Source organism: Melopsittacus undulatus, chromosome 13 (assembly GCF_012275295.1).
Source record: "Melopsittacus undulatus isolate bMelUnd1 chromosome 13, bMelUnd1.mat.Z, whole genome shotgun sequence".
Lineage (NCBI taxonomy): Eukaryota > Metazoa > Chordata > Aves > Psittaciformes > Psittaculidae > Melopsittacus > Melopsittacus undulatus.
The window spans coordinates 9100798-9121840 of NC_047539.1; the positions used below are offsets into that span (position 1 = coordinate 9100798).

Sequence of the window (21043 nt, forward strand, 5' to 3'; positions counted from 1 at the left end):
CAGTTTGTGTTTTCTTTGAAGTTGATTATATGTATCTATGTTATTCTCTAGCAACTCTAAACTGTGGTAAGTGAAATCTGTTTCATTAAAGGCGTCTTTTGGAGTTTTGTTTGTGGTTTGGCTTGGCTTTATGGGGTTTTTTTACATTGATATTCAGGAATATCTGTCCACGATGGCTATCTGAATGTGACTGAATTCTCTTTTAACTAATCCCAGAGAGAATACCAAAGAAAAGGACAAAACTGAAGCTGCACCAGAGGAAACGGAGGAAAGGGAGCAGGCTGCTCCTAGGGGCCGAAAAACTGCCAATAGCCAAGGTCGTCGTAAGGGCAGAATCACCAGATCAATGACAAATGAAGCTGCACAAGCAAATGCTGCTGCAGCTGCAGCCACTGAAGAACCACCTCCACCTCTTCCACCCCCACCAGAACCTTGTGAGTAGCATTTATAGGACACTCGGGGACCCATCTGGTCATCAGGCTATTCACTGACATAAGGCCCTTTTCTGTACATCTTTTTTCTTAGGGTTGCTTGTATTTTGTGGCTGTGTGGTACTGTTAAACTTCACGAGTGTGACTTCATGAATAGTATATATGTAATCAGATGACTGTTAGAATCGTGTGGGGGTTGGAAAAGGCAGTTCAACCTTTCTGTGATAGCTGCGTTTTCTCTCTTTAAAGAGGTAATGATGGATCTGTAGAGATCCAAAAGCCTTTGACACAGATTGACTGAGACACTTTAGCTCACAGAGGATATTGTTAAATAAGTAGGCCCGATATTTGAGTACTTGCAGGAGTTTCATAAGCTGAAATAGATTCTAGCAAGTTGTTTTTTGTTGTTTCTGCATTGTATGACAAGAAGCTTAAAATGTTACTTTCTTGGCACATGGTTAAAAAAAAGACTATGCTGCATTTCTGTGAAGACTAACATAATTTGTGGTGGTGCAGAAATACCAGCAAACAGAGTACCTTGTGGCTAGTAAATAATTATCCAGGATGGCAGGGCAGGTTTGGTTGTGTTGTTTTTTCTTGCTGTGGCAGTTTGCTCCTGTTTCCTCAGCTCTTTCGTTGCTCAGATATTCTGAGTATCCTAAAGAACAAAGTGGGCAAATCAGTTCTTATTTAACTGTAAACATCAGGGATTGTTATAGACATTCTCGCTTGGTTGATGTGGTGGGATTTTGTCAGCAGCTGGACTAAGGCACTAGTGGGCTTTGTTTTTTCTTTTTTTTAACCATTTTTGTGGTGTTCTCTGGAAAATCCAAAATAGGTTTTCAATGGATCAGATGCTTTAGAGTGTCCTACCTTTTATTCTTTTTTGATGAAAGTTGTGGAAGGATCCATGTTGCATGTTGTGCATAATGGCACAATTTATGAAAAGGAAATGGAGGCTGTGGCAGCTTAATGCCGTTCAGAAATTTAAGCGGAATGATACAAATCCAGATATGTGAAGAACTATTTTTTTGTTGAATTCTACCTAGTTTCCTGCTTGGTTTTACTTACTATTTTTTGGTTTTCTTTTATTTTTCATTGAGGTGGTTCCTGCTATATCTGCAACTTTGTTTAATGGAGATAGACTGCTTCCCAATGACCAAAGCAGCTTTCCTAAATTACTTGAACAAGTCTTAATGTCAATAGATTGGTAGGCTGGGGGATGCACAATTGGTGCCATAAATGTGAATCCTGGTCCTTTCTCTGATCAGTGCTTTTGTTTCTTTTTCAGCTTCTTCAGAGCCTGTGGAGACATCGCGCTGGACAGAAGAAGAAATGGAAGTTGCTAAGAAAGGTAAACCTTGTAAAGCTTTTGACTTACTTCTGAACACTTGTTTTTACACAATTACAATAATTTACTGGATTACAGAATATGAATCCTGTGGTATTTTGCAACACTATCCTGAATGAATAATTCAAGATTTGCTTAAAAAAATCAAACATCTTTAACAGGCAAAATCAGTTTTTTGAGACATATGTTGACTATTTTCATATGGCTTGCTTAGAACTGTTTGATGTTGTACTTGGTCCATGGAATACAACATGGACTCACACTTGTCCATGTTGTGAAAGTGTGTGTCATGTAATTTCTTAAAGTAATGTGCTTTTGTATAAGACATTCTGTTCATAGAAAAGCTAATGTAGTTTGTAACTTGTCTATTCATTTGGCAGATACTGTTACCCGTAAATTTTATGCATAAAATCAGTATTTTAGCAGAAGTTTTACTTATTAGCAGCAGCAAAGAGTTAAGTTTGAAGGCTTCATAAGCAGACATTCAGGTTGACACCGCTTTTTTTCACTCCGTAAGTAGCTGTCAAGTACATTGTTGTAGTGAGAATTCCCTTAAGGGCAGCAGTACTTCTGTATCTTACCTTCCCATAGACATTTATTGAGGGTTTGGAGAGCTGAATTATATATCATAGTAAATATTGGTTCTTATATGTTTGAACAGGTCTAGTGGAACATGGACGAAACTGGGCAGCAATTGCCAAAATGGTTGGGACAAAAAGTGAAGCTCAATGTAAGAACTTTTACTTCAATTATAAAAGGAGACACAATCTGGACAGCCTACTCCAACAGCACAAACAGAAGGTAAATATGATGGATGCTGAATATTTTGCAAGGGAGAACTTGGCATCTTTCTGAAGTCATTCATCATGCTTCGCTAAGACTGTTTCACAGTCACCACTTGGATCTGTGTTGTGACATGCATCTCCTAGAAAAGGTGGCTGATGCTCACTGACCTGTGACACTAATCAATTCTTGCTTTAAAGTTCGATAGAAAATTTTCTGTCAGAACACTCAAGCCTGAAGAATTCTTTAGTGCTCTGAAAACCACATTCCTCATAAGTACATCAGCAACTATAGAAATTCAGGTCATCACTGTAAAGCAGTTACCTTGAAACACAGTAACCACTAACCTTTCAAAACAGAGCAAGAGAATTGGCAGAAGCCCAGGAACTGAAAGTTTTGGGGCATTTAAAGTGGAATTCTGAGTGTTGAATTCTTTAAAATCAGTGTTATCCTAGTCTCCTCTCACTTAAGTGAAAGCGTCATTGTCTGTGTTTGCTGCAGTACTTCAGTTGTCCGCCAAACCTATCAGCAAAAGCTGGCCTGAGATTCAAAGTGTGCTCTTGTGAATGAATCTGTGCTAAACGGAGTTTGTCTTTCATTTCAACCTCAGATTGATAAATGAGGATGCATGTAAAAGAAATAATATTTGCAAACCTAAATGCTGTGTTTTTACCAGTCTTCACGAAGGCCCCGTGAGGAGCGAGATGTATCACAGTGTGAGAGTGTAGCTTCAACTGTGTCAGCTCAGGAGGATGAAGATATTGAGGCATCTAATGAAGAGGAGAATCCAGAAGACAGTGAAGGTAACTTTTTCCAGGAAGGCAGCTTGTGCATGCACAGAAAGGGACCTATGTTTTGTGCCAGTTATATGCTCAGAAAGCTATGTTCCACTTCATCGTGTAATGCTCAAATACATATGGCTAAATGTGGGTATTTTGGTTTTTAGTTGTTGGTATTGTTTTTAGCTGCAGTGTGTATGTGTGCAATTCAGCAAGTTGTCCATTTCTACAAGTAAAAATTAATTACTGGTTTTACAGTTGATAGGTTAAAATTGATGGATCCTTATTGCATCCATTTTCTTTAACAAATGTTAAAATACTGATGTTGGAACTAGATGATCTTAAGGTCCTTTCCAGCCCAAACCATTCCATGATTCTATGATATGGTTCTAAGGAATGAAGAATTGTATCAGAAGATAAGACCTGAATATATTCATCTTTGTTCTAGGTGTTGCCATTGTTTTTCATAGATGTTCCAATTTTTCTAAAAGCTATCTATAATATAATGGACTTCATGAGCTAGGCTGAAGAGAGGAGGAAGGGTCTTTACTACAAAAATCAATAGCTTTATATAACTGATATCCAGGTGTCGATGCTGTTTACACCTTTCACAGTGCAAAGAAGGAATTTTCAATAAAACAGTGGTGATTGACAAAGGAAGTAAACTAGAACTGTTAACTTAGAGCAAGAATTGCAAGTCAGCATGTCTATAGGTATGACTGATTTTCTTGTAAAACTTTTGTTTTCACCAGGTGCTGAAAATAGTTCTGATACAGAAAGTGCTCCATCCCCAACTCCAGCAGAACCTGCTAAACCAAGTGAAGAAACTCCATCTGAGAGCACTGCTTCAAAAGTAACCCCTGAGGTGACAACAGAACAAGAATCTACCATTAAACCTGCAGCCAGCACATCTCCTTCTTTAACAACCCAAAGTGTATCAGCAGCAGAAAGTCAAAACCCTGAACCACAGGTTAAGGAAGAAATAAATAATGAGGCAGAAGAGCCTATGGAAGTTGACAGTAGAAGCCATCCAGTTGAAGCTAAGCCTGTGATTACTCTTCCAGTGCATACCAAAGTAGAACCTGTAGAGACTGAAATGAGGCTACCAGAGAATATTCAAGTGAAAATAGAGAGTGATACCAAAGAGAGAGAAATGGAAAAACCCAAGGAAAAGTCAGAACCGGAGGAAATGGACTATAGTCTGTCACAACAGGTTAATACAGCAAGACAAGAATCCCATTCAGATAATGATTCAAGTGCCACCTGTAGTGCTGATGAGGAGGTTGATGGAGAACCTGATAGACAAGGGTGAGTTTAATTGTTTAGCATTCAAATATTGCCATCTATTATTTTTATAGTGTGATTGGTGAGTGTGGGACAGTATGTGGGCTCTCCATTCCCTTTAGTAAAAAGCCTGTTTGAATGTAGAACTAGAAATCTGCAGATGAAGTTATAATTGATTCTTGCTCTCACAAACTCAGTTTAGTAGAATGCATCCAAAACTCCTTGAATTTGACAGGGAAAACAGTCTGAATATATCTTTTAGTAGGTGATGAAAATTGCTTTGAAAAACATAATACTCTAGGGGCCTAAAATATTGACATTTTAGTTACCTTTTAACATTCCATGTTTATTTGCTTCTATAACCTCTGGAGTCCTGTACCCAGTTACTGTCACAGAACCATGCTATATCAGTAGTAGAACTGAATCTCTTGAAGGCTCTTAATGATTGAGTAGTAGATGTATTTTATACTCTTACCAGTCAGTGTCCCTAAAGTCATGAGCAAATGTCCTGAGAAATGGATGTCCACTTTCTCCAGTGTCTTCATGGAAATTTCCTAGTTCCCAGAAACTTGGTCCTAAGCATTCTGGATAATCCACATGAGTATATAGGGCTGTAAATGGACAACACTGCATGTCTTTGGAACTGTTTATCTTTTGGGGGTGGCTGACCACTGATAATATTCAAAGTCTTTTGAGTATTTTCTTGGTGCAATTCCTGTGCACCCGTGGCATAGCACCAGACCCAGTACCCCCTCCCTCTCTGTGGCCTTAATATACACACAGTACCAAGTTAAATGTCAAAAGTATCCAGTATCATTGTTTTGCATGTGGTCTGTGGAAAAGTGCAGTTGATGGTGTTTTCAAACTCTTTCCTTTTCAGACATCGCTTTCCACTTCACAAATGTATTAGTCGTCCATGTGAAAGTAGTCTGTTGTATACTACACTTTTTTTATTTCCTGTGCTGTATCTAGTGTTTCCTATCTATTTTTTCCCCCAAAACCATTCTTTATAAAGAAGGTTGCATTGTTGCAGTACTTTGCATATAGAAACTGCATACATAAATTTCTGGTATGGAGGTTCTGAACACTTCTTTTGGTGTTTCTGTGTATTATAGAAATACAGCAGCATCTGTTGCCTCTTCTACCAGATGTGTTGTGGGACAAAAAAGACATAATTGTGATCATTCAGCTATTTGTCCAGTGTACTAAACATGTTGGTTTTTAATAAGTTGAGAGGCATACTTTTGCCTGTAAATTTATTAAGATGTTTAATCTTTGTCTTTATGATGATTTTTTTTTTCCTTCCTTCTGTCTCCCTTTCCAGTATCTTCAGCAGGGAGTCAAAGCCCTCACTGTTAAATCCCACTGGGTCAATACTGGTATCATCCACGATAAAGCAAGGGCAGATGGACCTGCAACAGCTTCACCACCGAGCTGCCGTCATACCACCTATGGTATGGGCTTTTTAGGTGATATTTGAAGGGAGTATCTGTTGTCCCTAAAACTATTTGCAATACTACAGCAGCAAACAATTGTGAATGAATGAAGAAATATGTAATTTGCTCTGTTATACTTTTGAGGGGGAAAATAAATTAAATACACAAGTAGTAGCTTACAAAACAAGTGTGGATTACTTGAAACACTGATACATAAACTGCAGCTGCTGCAGTGGAGGCACTGAGCAAGATAGTTACTTTAGTAAGTACCTGTATTAATTTACTTGATGCCAATACCTTCCTGCCCTTGTAGGTTTCTTGCAGTCCCTGTACGGTTCCTGTTGGAACACCAGTGAGTGGTTACGCACTGTATCAACGGCACATTAAAGCAATGCATGAGTCAGCACTGCTGGAGGAGCAACGCCAGAGGCAGGAGCAGCTGGATATGGAGTATCGAAGTGCTGTAAGCCCTTGTGGTACCTCCAAGAGCCCTAATGTTGAGTGGGAAGGTAGGCATTTTCACATCTGCCATGGAAACAGCCCTGCATTTTACATCTCTATGTTACAATGCTGCCTCATTTAAGAATGGAAGTGTACGAATAATTAAGTACTTTCTGATGGCATTTGATTAAAAGTACCTGTCTGCTACAGAGAACCTGCTGCAGTTACAGTGTTGTTACAAATACCATGTAGCCCCTTTAGATAAGACAGAAAAAAAATGGCTCTATTCGTGTGAAATTCAAACATAGAATCATAGAATGGTTAGGGTTGGAAAGGACCTTAAGATCATCTAGTTCCAACCCCCCTGCCATGGGGAGCGAGAGAGATTAAGAAAGATTAGGTGTGCAGGTGAGAGGAATCAGATAAGCGCGTGTTCTGGGGGAGCACCTTTCAGAAATTTAAGATGAAGATGGGAGAGAACTGCTAAAGGAGTATAAGCACAATTAAAAGGAATGTTTTACTGCGCTGGAGTACAGACATGGACATTGAGCCCTGGAGCAGGGCATAAAAGAACTGTCATACTCCAGCCTGTCTGTCCTCAGAAGGGCTGCATGAAATGTTCTTTCTCTTGGGGGTATGATGGTTGGTTGCTTCTATATGTATAAAGGTTTGAACTGAACTCTGCAGTCTAGACCTGTGTTTCCTGAATGTGGCTCTTAGTGTGACCTCAAGTAGAGAACAATGCGAAAACTGCTCACAGAATCTGTCAGGGTAACTAAATAAGAATGTATTTGTTACAGTTGCTGGTTACAGAAACGTGATTCACATGGACACTGTAGATGTTGCATTGTCCAAATTGCTGCTTAGGAGCCTCAGGATGCATTTATTAGCTTTCCTTATAGACATTCATATTATGGGTTTTCTCTGTGTATGTTGGTTATATTTTCATTCTTTGAACTGAAGCTATTTCATCAACAGCTTGCAAATTACAGACAGCTTAGCAGAGCATTGTTTTTTCTGTGTCCAGCATATCCTATGGGATGCCCAGTTCTGTACCTCAGAAGTGTGTAACTTTTACCTCACCTTTGCTTACTAGAAAAGAATAGGTCCACAAACATGTACATTGTATAATGGAAATAAACTAAGATTAATATGCCAAATGTTACAATGTTAGAGATATTATCACCGTTGCGTAATTCTGCCTTTTTAGATTTTTATATGCTCGTGTGTTCTGTTGTCTCCACAGTATTAACAACAGAAACTATCATGTTCTTTGAAATTCAAGTAGATTTAATATGCATACCTTTTAAATTATGTTATGAAAATGCTTCACCTTAATTTTTTTTTACTAAAATAAGATGAAAGTAACATAACCAATTTTTTTTTTGCCTGTTAATATAGTGAGAAGGGAGCTGGAAGATCTGGGGAGGGAGGGTAAGATTGTGGGTTTTGGAAGTTGCTTCTTTAGGTGGAAGGTCTGGGGTTGCTTAAAAGTACAATTTAAGTGAAAAACTACCTGAATAACTCTTGGCATTGGCAGTATGCAATTATGAAGTGTGGGAAAGTTCTGGGGTAAAGTGTCTGCCAGCAAAAATCAAGGTGGTTATTGAGGCAAACAGAGAGGGAGGGATAACATGGTTAATGTAAATGGGTTCTACAAGCCTGGACATCTTAGTCTGAAAACCAAAAGGGGCTGAGCTTGTCATCAAATGATTACAGCAGCTACTTCCTAAGATACACAGTGCATATGAACCTTGTCCACCAACTGCTGCATGCAGCAGAGAGCCCACAGACTTGTTTAGAAACCTTGTATTGCATACATCTGAACACTGGTGATGTTGTGGAGCATCTTGTCAAACTAAAGAGTTTGACAACCTACACAATACCATGAGATGAAATATTGAAGATCCTTTCTTTATGAAGACTAAAGATACAACTTTACAGCTGCACTAGACTTGTTCTTACTCGTAATTTTGAATACTTATATTGTCCATTGCCAGAGAAAAGGAATTTCTGAAGTTCTGGTACTGGATTTTTAATTGCCTAAAGAAAAGTGTATTTTTCCCTTTAAGCACCATTGATGGGCAATATTAGTATTTGAAATTTGATTTGTAACTTCTTTGAGCCAACAAGAAAGGGAGGCTTTTGTCTGGTGGGTTTGGTGTGTAAGTCTGGCTGCATTTGTATGTAAACCTGGCTGATGCACCGGATTTGGAAAGGAATCTTCTGAAATGAAATCTTTTTCAGTGGTAGAGCTTTCACTTGAAGGACCTAAAGGATTCAAATACTGTTTTTCACATACAGAAAGTATGAGAAAGTTTTTCAAAGCTTTGGATATAGAAGTATAGAAGCAAGAGCATATTAAATGAAGATGTACCATAATACTACATTTAATTGTAACATTTGTACCTGATGAGTCCATCTGACATTTGAGCAGGCCCTTTGTTAAAATTGTGCTGTGAACTGAACCTTTTACCTCCAATTTCTAATCCGGAGTTTTTTTCTTTCTGATAACTTTAACCCTCACAGGAAAACCAGTGGCCTATATGCCTTATGCTGAGGTCAAGCGAGCAATAGAACAGGAAGCACAAGTGCAAAACACAGCAACAAGGTCAGCATCACCATACAGGCTGTCTCCAAGAGAAGTTAATAAAGCCTCTCCCCAGCCTGATATGAATGCAGCTCGCTATAGTGTTCCGCCAGGTAAGTACTTTGTTAGGTATAGGGATATGTAGTCTTCCTTTGGAAGCTGGACTGCTGAAATTTAATATAGTATCAAATTAGTATCTAAATGCTTTGTAAATTAACAAAAGAAGAAAATAGATTGTTTTCCTTGTGCATGTAAATTTCGAGCTTCTTTGAGATTGTATTTTTGTTATTTGTTGCTGCATTAGCTGCATGACACATATTAAGGCAGATGAGTGATCTGGAAAGTGTTAGAATAGCATTGAGACACAGTCATCAAGAGGTTTTTCAGCTTAATACATGTACTGTCATATTCATGGGTGGCCTTTCTTATGAAGGGAGGAGTTGAGGAAAATAGAAAGCTGCCACTATCCTTGGCATTAGTTTCTTACTGTAATTGCTTAATATTATAATCTGAGTGGTTTATAAAACAGTGAAATAACTGACAAATCATAATTGTGAAACTTGGGTTATTGGTTTTCCCTTCGGAGTGGAATGTCATGCTAAGAAAAGACAAAAGCAGGGAAGCTTAGATTATACTTGACTCAGTTGCATTCCATTCAAAGAATAAGAACTTTCTTTAAAAACAGGAAAACAGCAAAAAACCTGAATTTTCCCATGGCCACTGTTTTTAAATGTTTAGTTTTCAGAGTCCGCACTTCTACAGTGCAGCTTTTGCCATTTCTTTTAGAACCTTGATGCCAGTTTAGATATTTTTCCATTCAGTTTCTATGCACAACATACACTTGGACATCATGAATTTCAGAGCTGTAAATACAGCCCAGATAGCTTTTGGGTATTGTATTCCCATCAGAAATTGTCAGATGAACTTGCTATTTTTGTTCCTCTTGTCTCTCTAACAAGTAGTAGAGCTGAAACAGACTGTTATTTTTAACGTACAATGTTTTCTCCCCAAGTTCTTCAGCCAGCACCTCACCAAGTAATAACTAATATACCTGAAGGAGTCCGCCTTCCAACAACCAGACCTACCAGACCACCACCACCACTCATTCCATCCTCCAAAACAAGTGTGCCATCAGAAAAGCCTTCCTTCATCATGGGAGGCTCAATCTCACAAGTAAGAGAACTATTATTTGAAAACCTCTGCTTATGTCAATATTTGCACTTTTGCAGCCTTCAACATCTTGTACTGGCTTATGTGTTCACAGCATTAACACTTAAGACCTATACATGCCACTTCTAAAAGTCCAGGAATTACAGGTGCTTTAGAAAATCTTGCTGTTATTTACATTTAGGAACATGGCTGAGGTTCTCCAGCTTGGGTGAACTGCATCTCCAGACTAACTTTGATACTTTGCAGTGGTGTACTGTAGCATTTTAAGATAGGATCGTAGTAGTATTAACATTCTCCTGTAAACACAGATGTCAGTCTTCATTCCACAGACAAGAATTAACATATATTCGTTGTTTCAGGGAACACCTGGCACTTACTTAACATCCCATAGTCAAGCTTCCTACACCCAAGAAACTGCAAAGCCATCAGTGGGTTCTATATCTCTTGGACTGCCAAGGCAGCAGGAGTCAGCCAAATCTGGTAAGAAAAAAAAACCTGACGTGTTTTATGCAGACTATTTAATAACTTGTAATTAACGAAAAAAAAGGCAACCCAAAACTTTTCTTCTTTTTTCTTCTTCTGAATAGCTTCCCTGCCCTATATCAAACAAGAGGAATTTTCTCCCAGAAGCCAGAATTCCCAACCTGAGGGACTCCTGGTCAGGGCACAACATGAAAGTGTGGTTCGAGGTAAAGAAAATCACACAGATTTAGAAACTGTCAGAGCCTGAGAAAACTGAATTAACTTCTAGAGCTCAAACTGCTGAAGTGTTATTTTTAAGTATTATATCATTATATAAGTACCATAGGATTATATGATTAATCTGTTCCCTATTTCCAATGCCTGTGTATTTGTAGCTACGCCTCCTATCTGCATGTCTCACTTCAAAACAGTTGTTTCAAAGCATGGCAGTTTCAAAATGAAGCTGCTCACTAGAGCATATGCAGAACAATACATGTCAAATATCCAAATACATCAAAAGAAAAGAAACTAAATTCTGTGGATTAATGCTGCAAAAGGCTTTTGGTCTGTAAAAGAGGAAATTATATGACTGCTCAAATGCATGCTGTTAAACTGTTTTTTTTCTCTATATTTTAATGTAAGCTAGCAGTTCTCACTAGAGTTTTTAATTGTTTCAACTAGAGTAGCTATTTTTTGTTATTCTCTTATGTATCAGGATGTCTTATTTCAAATCAGGTACAGCAACGATACAGGAGGGAAGTATAACACGAGGAACTCCAACCAGTAAAGTATCTGTTGAGACCATTCCTTCTTTGAGAGGCTCCATAACTCAGGTATTTTTCTGCTTACTAAGAAGGCTGAGGCAAACCTACATATTTAAGCTGTCGCCGTGGATATATTTGCATGACTGAAAAAGTTAGTTATTATCACAAGTAGGAACTGCCTTGAATAAAGAAATTTTAATACACTCAGATGGTCAGATCCTACTATTGCTGAAGTCATCATTACCATGCTTTCGTCTTCCATGTATATGAGTCTTTGAACAAAGCCACCAGAGCCTTTGGTAAACCTAGCTGGAAGGCTTATTAACTTCCATACTGCTTGCTAAAGTAGGTAGCTTTCTACATCTAAAAAATGTTGTGGGTTTAGGTTGTTTGGGTTTTTTTTTCCCTTTCACTGCTCTCTATTGTCTCAAATAAGTGCCCATGTTCTGAGTTACATTGATTGATTGAATTGCAGGGTACACCAGCTTTGTCCCAGGCTGGCATAGCAGCTGATGCATTATTGAAGGGAACCATCACCCGGCTAGCTACAGAAGACAACAGTCCAGAAAAGTGTCGAGAGGAAACTTCAGCCAAAGGCCATGTTATTTATGAAGGCAAAAGTGGGCATATTTTATCTTATGATGGTGGGTATTTGTATATTATACCTGATTAAAGGCAAGACTGCAACATGTTCTGCTTTTATAATCCATAGCTGAATTGTATCTGTTTCCAAGTGGTAGATATAAACCTTAATCACTGGGGTGCCATCTGCAAGAGGTATTGATCTGCATGTGTTTTTGAGAGTCTAAGAATTAAAGTGATTCAGAAATTATGATGGTATTCTGAAGAGTCTCTTGTACTATGTATTTAAAATAATAGTTAAGCTGTTTAATTTCTTTGCCATTTATTTCCAATTTGTCATGGAATATTTTTATTTTGAAAGGTTAAACAAGTTTGAAATTATCTGTATTAAAATCAAAATAAATGTATCCTTTAACTTTGAACTTCAGTTAAGATACTGATAAAAGAGTAACTGTTTGAAAAAATATATTTTTTAACAAACTATGAAGGATCTTTTGAATGTTGAGATTTAATGCTACAATATTCAACTGAAGTTGTCTTGTTAAAGTATTAATGACCTGTGGTCTCATCAAATGTAATGCTCGTGTATCTCTTTCTTATCATCCACGTTTCCTAACCACACTTCTACAAATTTTGCCAGCTATTAAAAATGTTCGTGAAGGAACAAGGAGTCCAAGAACTGCTCATGAAATTGGTTTAAAGAGAAGCTATGATACAATGGAAGGGAATATAAAGCAAGGGATGTCAATGCGTGAGTCTCCGGTGTCTGCACCACTGGAAGGTAAAAACAGCTGCTTCCAAGGTGTTTTGTGTTTTATCCAAATATTTTGCATTGTTGTAAGAGTATTCGGAGTTATTTTATGGAGCAGACAAAAAGAGAAATGAGATTTAAATCTTACACTACTAGCCAAATCTATGTAATAACCACTACAAACATGCTGGAAATACAACTGGAGTTCAGCTAGCACTTACTCCCCTTAGTAGATCTGATATGTGTGACTGACTCTGAATCAGTCCCAGCAGGTCATGTAGAGCTCAGACAACACCAGTGTGGCCTCCATGGGCACACCCGTTACTTAAATATTTGTCTCAGCCATGGCACAGTAACTCTGGAACACACTGGTGTGACCTTTTGCATTCCTGCAGTAGACCTCTTGGATTATGCCAAGAAGAAGATTGCACAGCTGCTGTATCCTGCTTAAGGGCATCCCTACTATGATTTTGATTTAATAAACTGTAATGAAACTAAGGCTGCAAAGGTCAAGTCAGGCCATTGCATAACTTCTCTGATTGCTTTTTAAAAATACAAGTGCAAGAAAATGTTGCATAGCTAAACTATGGAGTCTCGCTCCTTAAGTGTGGCTTTTTTCCCCATATTTGGGTAGCCCTTAAAGGCTGTTTTGTGTACACTTCCAGCAGAAAGAGCAATATGAATAAGAAGTTCGTAGAATCTAGAAATTCAGTCTTGCCTTTAAGTTTCTGATGCATTTGCCTCATCTTTGGGCTTTTTTGGGATATGAGAAGATGCTCTGATACATTTATCCTGTATCTTGTTGCTTTGACACATTTTCTGTCCTCAAACTGTGGAAAACCATGTATTCTTTGGGGTTTTAATTCAGATTCCTACTCTAAGAACAGTAAATTCTAATCTTCCCAGATGATTCAGAATTAACTTTGATTAATTTGAAAGAAGCTGAGGTATATTTTGAGGTGGTTTGGTTTTTTTTTTGCTCGGCTTCCTATCATGAACAGGTTCCTGTAAGTAAAGTGAAGTATAAGAGAAGCAGTGACTGCATCTGGGGCAAGAGTTAAGCTTAATTATAAAAAATACCTTGTGTTCTCTAAGTATGTTAAAACTTGCAGGAATGTAACAGCATGAATGCCTGAACTGAAAGACTTACTTTTTTTTAGGGCAGGATGGTGTTTATAACATGTTGCTACAATGCCTAGCATGCTGAGGCTAGGACCTCTGGGCACTACCCTCATACTGATACTATCTGTGATGTATGTAAGAAGGAGGAGGGTTTTGTTGGGCTTCTTTGAACACTTGTTTAATTCTCTAAACTATGTTCATTTTAATTTTAGGTTTAATATGCCGTGCACTGCCTCGGGGTAGCCCACATGCTGAACTAAAAGAGAGAACAGTGTTGTCTGGCTCTATAATGCAAGGTAAAGTATTGTGAGTTTAAAAGGCAAGCCTTAATTACAGCCTCAAAAGTCTAGATTTTTGAACCTTAAAACTAATGTTAACAATGGTAGCTGTGTTAAAGGTGGGGCTAATTTTACTAAACATATTTTTCAGAGCATAAATCAGTAATTTTCTGATATGCTGTATACAAAGCTAGTGTGTAAGTGTAGCATTTTATTTCTTCTTGGAAATCAGATTTTTTTAAATACAAATACTTGGCAGTTAGCTCTCTTTCTGTAAATGTGAAGATGTGTGCAATTTCCTTTATTTCAGCATCTGAAATAACTTGGGATGCTTTCAGTAATATATTGAATATTTGTTCAGTATTACTTCTGTGGTGATTTTCTTAGTCTTGAGAGCATAGATTATAGCAAACCAAAGTTCCACCATCATGGCATGTAGTTATTTTACTCTTTTTATGAAAAAAGAGACTTGGCAATTACTAATGCTGGTAATGTGACTCTTTCTTTCTATAAAAGGTACACCAAGAGCAACAGCTGAAAGCTTTGAAGAAGGCTTGAAATACCCTAAACAGATTAAAAGAGAGTCGCCTCCCATAAGGACATTTGAAGGAGCCATTACTAAGGGGAAACCATATGATGGAGTCACTACTATAAAAGAAATGGGTCGTTCCATCCATGAAATCCCAAGACAGGACTTATTAAGCCAGGAGAGTCGCAAGACTCCTGAAATGGTGCAAACAACCAGGCCAATCATAGAAGGCTCCATATCTCAGGTGAATACAAAAAACACTGCTACACTAACACAGTTGATAACAGACCCAGGAGTGAATCAATTCAGGGTATTTGAATAATCACAAATGAGAGATGTATCTTGTTTTTTAAGAAAGCCACCAACTTGCAAAGCTTAAAAATATTTTCTGTGTATTAGATGAATCCTGATGATTCAACTGCAGGGAACACATTTGCAAGCAAATGTGAGAGAACAGACAAGTAACACTCACTAAGATCCAATTATATTCTGTGTTAATGTGATGCAAGCAATGAACTACAATGTCAGCAATGTGAGGATTTTAGTACGCATGAAACATTGGCAGGATAAGCTTACCTGGTCTTTTTCTCCTTTTCAGGGCACACCCATAAAATATGAAAGTAACTCTGGCCAGTCTGCCATCAAACATAATGTAAAATCTTTAATCACTGGACCAAGCAAGCTTCCCCGTGGAATGCCTCAGCTGGAAATGGTGCCAGAAAACGTGAAGGTGGTGGAGCGAGGAAAATATGAAGATGTGAAGACCGGGGATGCAGTACGTTCCCGTCACACGTCAGTAGTGAGCTCTGGTCCCTCTGTTCTCAGGTCAACTCTTCACGAAACTCCCAAATCACAGCTGAGCCCTGGGATTTATGATGATACCAATGCTCGGAGGACACCTGTGAACTATCAGAGTCCAATGTCCAGGAGTTCACCTATGCTGAATAGAGTTAGTGAGGGTATGTTATTCCTATCCAGACAATAAGTTTTAATGATTTAATTTTAAACTTAATTTTAAGCTGCTTTCTGTCATCCATTCTACTTTCTTGTATTCTGATGGTTTCTCTCAATTTGGAGGGTGGCTAGAGAAGCTCTAATTCTAAAATCTGCCATATTATAACATGGATGTGGGAAGACAATTTTTTCTCAATTTGCATTTAATTATGGGTTGTATCAAAACAGTTACCTGTAAGTGTAACATTTTAAGGGCAGAAGCTATTCCTATGGAGGTATCTAGATGAGGAAGGTATTATGGTGAAGTGTAAGCAATCAGCTTTAGGATCTAGATTTTTCACCAGAAATAGTTTGTGATATAAAATACTTTCTGTGATGTATTGTATCACATTGCAAGATCCTCTAGACTGTTACTTGAGAGCCAGTGTATACTTACAGCTGAATTTTCTATTAAAAAAAAATATGCATTTTATTGATTTGGAGTTTTCATTGGTTTTAGGTGGAATATCTTCTGGGAAGCCAGCAAATCACGAAAGGAAAAACACGCTTACCCCAACACAGAGGGAGAGTGTGCCAGCAAAATCTCCAGTCCCTGGGGTTGATCCTGTAGTGACTCACAGTCCTTTTGATCCTCATCATAGAGGAGCAACTCCTGAAGTCTATCGGAGTCACCTCCCTCCTCATTTAGATCCCGCTATGCCATTTCACAGGGCTCTGGATCCTGGTAAATCTGTTTGTATTACTGGGTTTTTTTTAGTTTCATAAAAGGTTATATATTATATACTGTTGTGGCCTAATTTCAATTGGGAGGGAGATGGGTTATTATCTGGCTAGGAAACTTAGGGAAAATATGATTGTATAAGGCTGTAACTTTCTTCTAGAAGCTGCCAGCTGCTTCTGTTTGGTTACAAAGTTCAGATATATTTCACAAATACTTATCTAAAAATACTATTAAAGCTTTCAGGAAAGCTATGCAGAGAAGGATGTAGAAGATGCTATAGAATTAAAATTAATCAGGACCTCTTTATTCAGGACTGTAATTCCTTCTCGGTGAGGGATTATCAGGTTGTCCTCATGATACTAAATGCAGTAGACTTCTTTTAACCTATCCCTCAGTCCACTTCTGTGAGATATTTTAACCTTCTTTAGGTATTTCAGCTCTTTACATCTTCAGAACCTCAAGATTTATATTTTTAATCAAGTCTCTTATGCATATGGGTTATTTCACCTTTTCTGTCTGAAGACTGCATAAATTCAGTAAATCACCAGTATTAAAATGCTGTTTTAATTCATCTGGCACTGGCTAGAGAGAATTGACAGTGCTTCTCATTAAAGTTACATAAACATCTGAAACTTTCATTTGATATCACCCACACCCTAAATCTTCTGGATTTTGTTTCCTTCTTCACCCTCAGCTGCTGCTGCTTACCTGTTCCAAAGGCAGCTCTCACCCACCCCAGGCTACCCAAGTCAGTATCAGCTTTACGCGATGGAGAACACACGGCAGACAATCCTAAATGACTACATTACCTCACAGCAGATGCAAGTCAATTTACGTCCCGATGTAACAAGAGGGTTATCTCCCAGAGAGCAAACTTTAGCTCTCCCGTATGCAGGAGCAAGAGGTATGCCCGTGGTTTTTCTTACGTTCTTTAAAGTATGTTTTGGATGTGTGGTTGGTTGGTTTATTTTGTTGCTGCTTATAAAAATGTATTTGTAAGTGTGCATGCATACAAATGCGTAGGCAGAGATGTGTTTGCAAATGTGTTGTCATACTTCTATACTCGGTTCTGTGGGCATAAAGGAGAACTGTATATGTAAACAATATTGTTAAAGGGAAGGCTGTAAGACTTATTAGTGTTCAAGAAATTAGACTGGTTTTGATAGTTTAAATTGGTACTCAGAAACATATTTAACTCATCCTCAACTTCAGAAAAGAGAATTGTATCAAAATGAGAACTTCTCCAAAATGAAAACAAAAGCAACAGCTAAAAGGATGAGGTTTGTGAAAAACAAGGTGATTGTTTAAAAGTGTTATGTTAGAGCTAGCAAATGTGTGTGAGGTGTTGCAGGGTTGGGAAAAGCCTAAATCAATCTGAATATGTAACAGCAGCAAGAAGGAGCATTTGAAAATAAAAAGACATCTTGTGAAAGTGTAACTCCTCAAACAGAGAAAATGGGAATCTGGACAAGTTAAATGGCTGATTGCCAGATCTAAGGAGTATAACCAGTGGGAATGTAGCTCTGCATTTGCTTTATTCTATGTTTTTCCACTAAGCATTCACTGCTGACCTTTATTAATGAACAGAATATATAATGCGTGGGCCATTGGTCTGTCCTTGAGTTACTATTCTTACATGTGTCATCTCCTGACAGGAATTATTGACCTGAACAATATGGCTCCCACTATCTTAGTGCCTCATCCTGGAGGAACAAGCACACCACCCATGGAGAGAATCACATATATCCCTGGTACCCAACTTACGTTCCCTCCTAGGCCTTATAATCCTGCTTCTCTGTCACCAGGTATGGGCTCTTGTGATTTGCTGTTGTCTCTAGCTGTCTGACATGCTTTCTTTAGCTTTCATTAATGTCACATCTTGGTGTTTCCTCAGGTGGTGCTTTTTGCATGCGCTTCTTACTTGGATAGCAAAGGTTTTCTTAAGGATATCCTTTGTAGTTACATTAGGAGCACTGACAAATGCAGAATTTGCCTCATTCTGTCAGGTCTTTATTTATAGTCAACCTGATTATGATTTCACTGACTTCATAGTGTTTGTGTTGAAGAGTAAAATTTGGGTCTATAAGCTGTGTAGTTTCTAACTATAAAAAACACTTTAGTAAAAAGCTGTTGAGCCTTCCACTGTTTGTTAAGCTTTTGTCTTCTTAGAGAAGTGGATAGTTTTGAGTGGAATGAAAATGTATTTGGGAAATTTTGCTGTAAGTGGATAGCAGAATATATTGGCAAGTGTTTACATCCAGTTATGTTTAACTTGAGTATCTCGTTTTGCTACTTCATTTTATTTTGTGGACCTTCCAGGACACCCTACACACCTGGCAGCTTCTGCAGCTGCAAATGCTGAAAGGGAACGGGAAAGGGAGAGGGAGAAGGAACGGGAAAGGGAGAGGGAACGTGAGCGGGAGCGGGAAAGAGAACGAGAACGGGAGAGGGAGAGAATCTCTTCAGTCCCTGCTGAACTTTATCTTCGATCAGGTGAGTGCAAATCCCTACATTTAAATCAGTTGTCTTGTAGACTGTAACTGCTTCTGATCTTTCTCTCATAGCAATGTAGCACCTGGGAAATTACATGAATCCCAGTTACCGCTAGCACAACTTCCATGTCATTCAGAGCATTGTAAACATACTGCTTCCATTTAAACCTTTGATACGTACTGTCACACAGCTAGAGGGGTGGAGACTACTGGGAAAGGATGGGGAGGAGACAACACTGATACGTAGTACTGCATTGTTATAATAGTTATCAATATATATTGTTTGTTTCCCTCTGCTCTGTCTTCTGCAGGTGCAGAGCAGCCTGGCAGACCTGGCAGTCATGGATATGTTCGGTCCCCATCTCCTTCAGTTAGAAGCCAGGAAAACATCCTGCAGCAAAGGCCTAGTATTTTTCAAGGAACCAATGGGACAAGTGTAATCACACCTTTGGATCCTGCTGCTCAGCTACGTATCATGTATGATTTATAACTTACTATTCCAGAGATATGTGTTCTAACATTTGAGCTTACTAAAAGGTGCATTGAGTGTGAGGAAAATACAAGAAGATGAGGATATATCACTATCTGATTGCTCTTGGATTTATTGGAAATGATCCAGTGCATTTTCAATAGTCCAGTTTGGATAGAAATTAGTGTCAGAAAAGCTTCACTTTGTTGTATGTGTGATATGGCGCTGGTTCTCTTTTTCATGTGGTATAATTGAGAATATTCAATGTTTGCCAACAGGCAGCTCACCCCTGGAGCCCCCTCTATTACTCAGGGGTTGCCAGCTTCACGTTACAATACTGCTGCTGATGCCCTTGCAGCGCTCGTAGATGCTGCAGCCTCTGCTCCTCAGATGGAAGTTGCCAAAGTAAAAGAGAACAAGCATGAAGGCACTAGGATAGAAGAGAATATGGGACGCCGGTCAGCTGTGGTTACTGAGCAGCAGCAGATGGAACAGAAGACACTGGAGGTAGAAAAGAGGCCTGTCCAGTGCCCCTATACATCTGCAAACTTTTCTGGTGGCAAGTCCCAGGGACAGTCTTCAGTAGTCTATTCAGAGGCTGGTAAAGAGAAAGGACCTCCTCCTAAATCCAGGTACGAGGAAGAGCTGAGAACTCGAGGAAAGACCACAATTACTGCTGCTAACTTCATAGATGTGATCATCACTCGACAGATTGCTTCAGACAAGGATGCACGAGATAGGGGCTCTCAAAGTTCAGATTCTTCCAGTAGTTGTACGTATCTTAGTAACTATCTACTTCTTTGCTGTCTGTCTTAGCCTTTTAGGGAAATAATAAGATGTGAAATGATTCTGATGTTCAGTGATAAAATATTCACCTCTGCCCAGCAGAAACACTTCATAGACAAATACAGTTTTTGCATATAGTTACTCTAGATTCTTGCAAAATCGGAATTGTTTGCTTTATTCAGATTCCGTGCTACAACAGGAAATGCAGGATAATAAGACTAACCTTATCAGAACTCAAGAAACCTAAAATTATTTGGTTTACATTGAAACACTGTTGTGGAAGCATATGTATCACCAGGGTTATCATGAGGAAAAAACAGTGTTTTGACTTTCATTTCACTGGTGTCATTGTAATGGAAGCACTGGTGTTGCTGTGTAGAGGCAAGAGAAATTTTCTGTGATATTTACACCTTATTCCACAACCTTTGCTTGATACTCAGTATCCTCCCACCGGTATGAAGCTCCTGGAGATGCCATTGAGGTGATCAGCCCTGCAAATTCACCTGTACCTACTCAAGAAAAGCTACAGCCCTATCAACCAGAGACACCTAAACAAAGCCAGGCAGAAAGTAAGTTTATCTGCATATGTAAATATTCTCACAATTATCTTGCTTATATTTACCAGCTCCGTGGCATCATAAATATCTTGGGAGTCTTTAAGTGGCTGCTTAGCACATTCTTTTCAGAAACTTTTGTTGGAAATACGTTGTTGCAGTGATCTGGAAAAACTAGAGCAAATGTACTGGAACGGACATTTGGCATTAGACAGACAGAGCTCCTTTACATTGCAGGGTAGCTGATTTAATGGGAGATGTATTTCCAATATATTCTTTCAAATTCCTGCATACAGGTGTTGATGTCTACAATT

General features: G+C 38.6%; 1 protein-coding gene across 1 annotated transcript in view; it reads left to right on the top strand.

Moving 5' to 3' along the window:
- The window catches only part of NCOR1 (nuclear receptor corepressor 1), a 66671-nt gene that overhangs the window by 35905 nt on the left and 9723 nt on the right, over window positions 1–21043 (top strand). Inside the window, exons 16-39 of the mRNA XM_034068809.1 lie at window positions 217–434; window positions 1723–1785; window positions 2444–2583; window positions 3242–3368; window positions 4097–4652; window positions 5953–6082; window positions 6378–6573; window positions 9035–9208; window positions 10108–10268; window positions 10625–10745; window positions 10853–10954; window positions 11463–11560; window positions 11967–12135; window positions 12714–12854; window positions 14159–14242; window positions 14741–14997; window positions 15352–15712; window positions 16207–16431; window positions 17123–17332; window positions 18084–18233; window positions 18748–18921; window positions 19232–19397; window positions 19668–20161; window positions 20616–20744. Coding sequence (XP_033924700.1) covers window positions 217–434; window positions 1723–1785; window positions 2444–2583; window positions 3242–3368; window positions 4097–4652; window positions 5953–6082; window positions 6378–6573; window positions 9035–9208; window positions 10108–10268; window positions 10625–10745; window positions 10853–10954; window positions 11463–11560; window positions 11967–12135; window positions 12714–12854; window positions 14159–14242; window positions 14741–14997; window positions 15352–15712; window positions 16207–16431; window positions 17123–17332; window positions 18084–18233; window positions 18748–18921; window positions 19232–19397; window positions 19668–20161; window positions 20616–20744 — 4646 coding nt within the window. The remainder of the gene's footprint in view (window positions 1–216; window positions 435–1722; window positions 1786–2443; window positions 2584–3241; window positions 3369–4096; window positions 4653–5952; window positions 6083–6377; window positions 6574–9034; window positions 9209–10107; window positions 10269–10624; window positions 10746–10852; window positions 10955–11462; window positions 11561–11966; window positions 12136–12713; window positions 12855–14158; window positions 14243–14740; window positions 14998–15351; window positions 15713–16206; window positions 16432–17122; window positions 17333–18083; window positions 18234–18747; window positions 18922–19231; window positions 19398–19667; window positions 20162–20615; window positions 20745–21043) is intronic.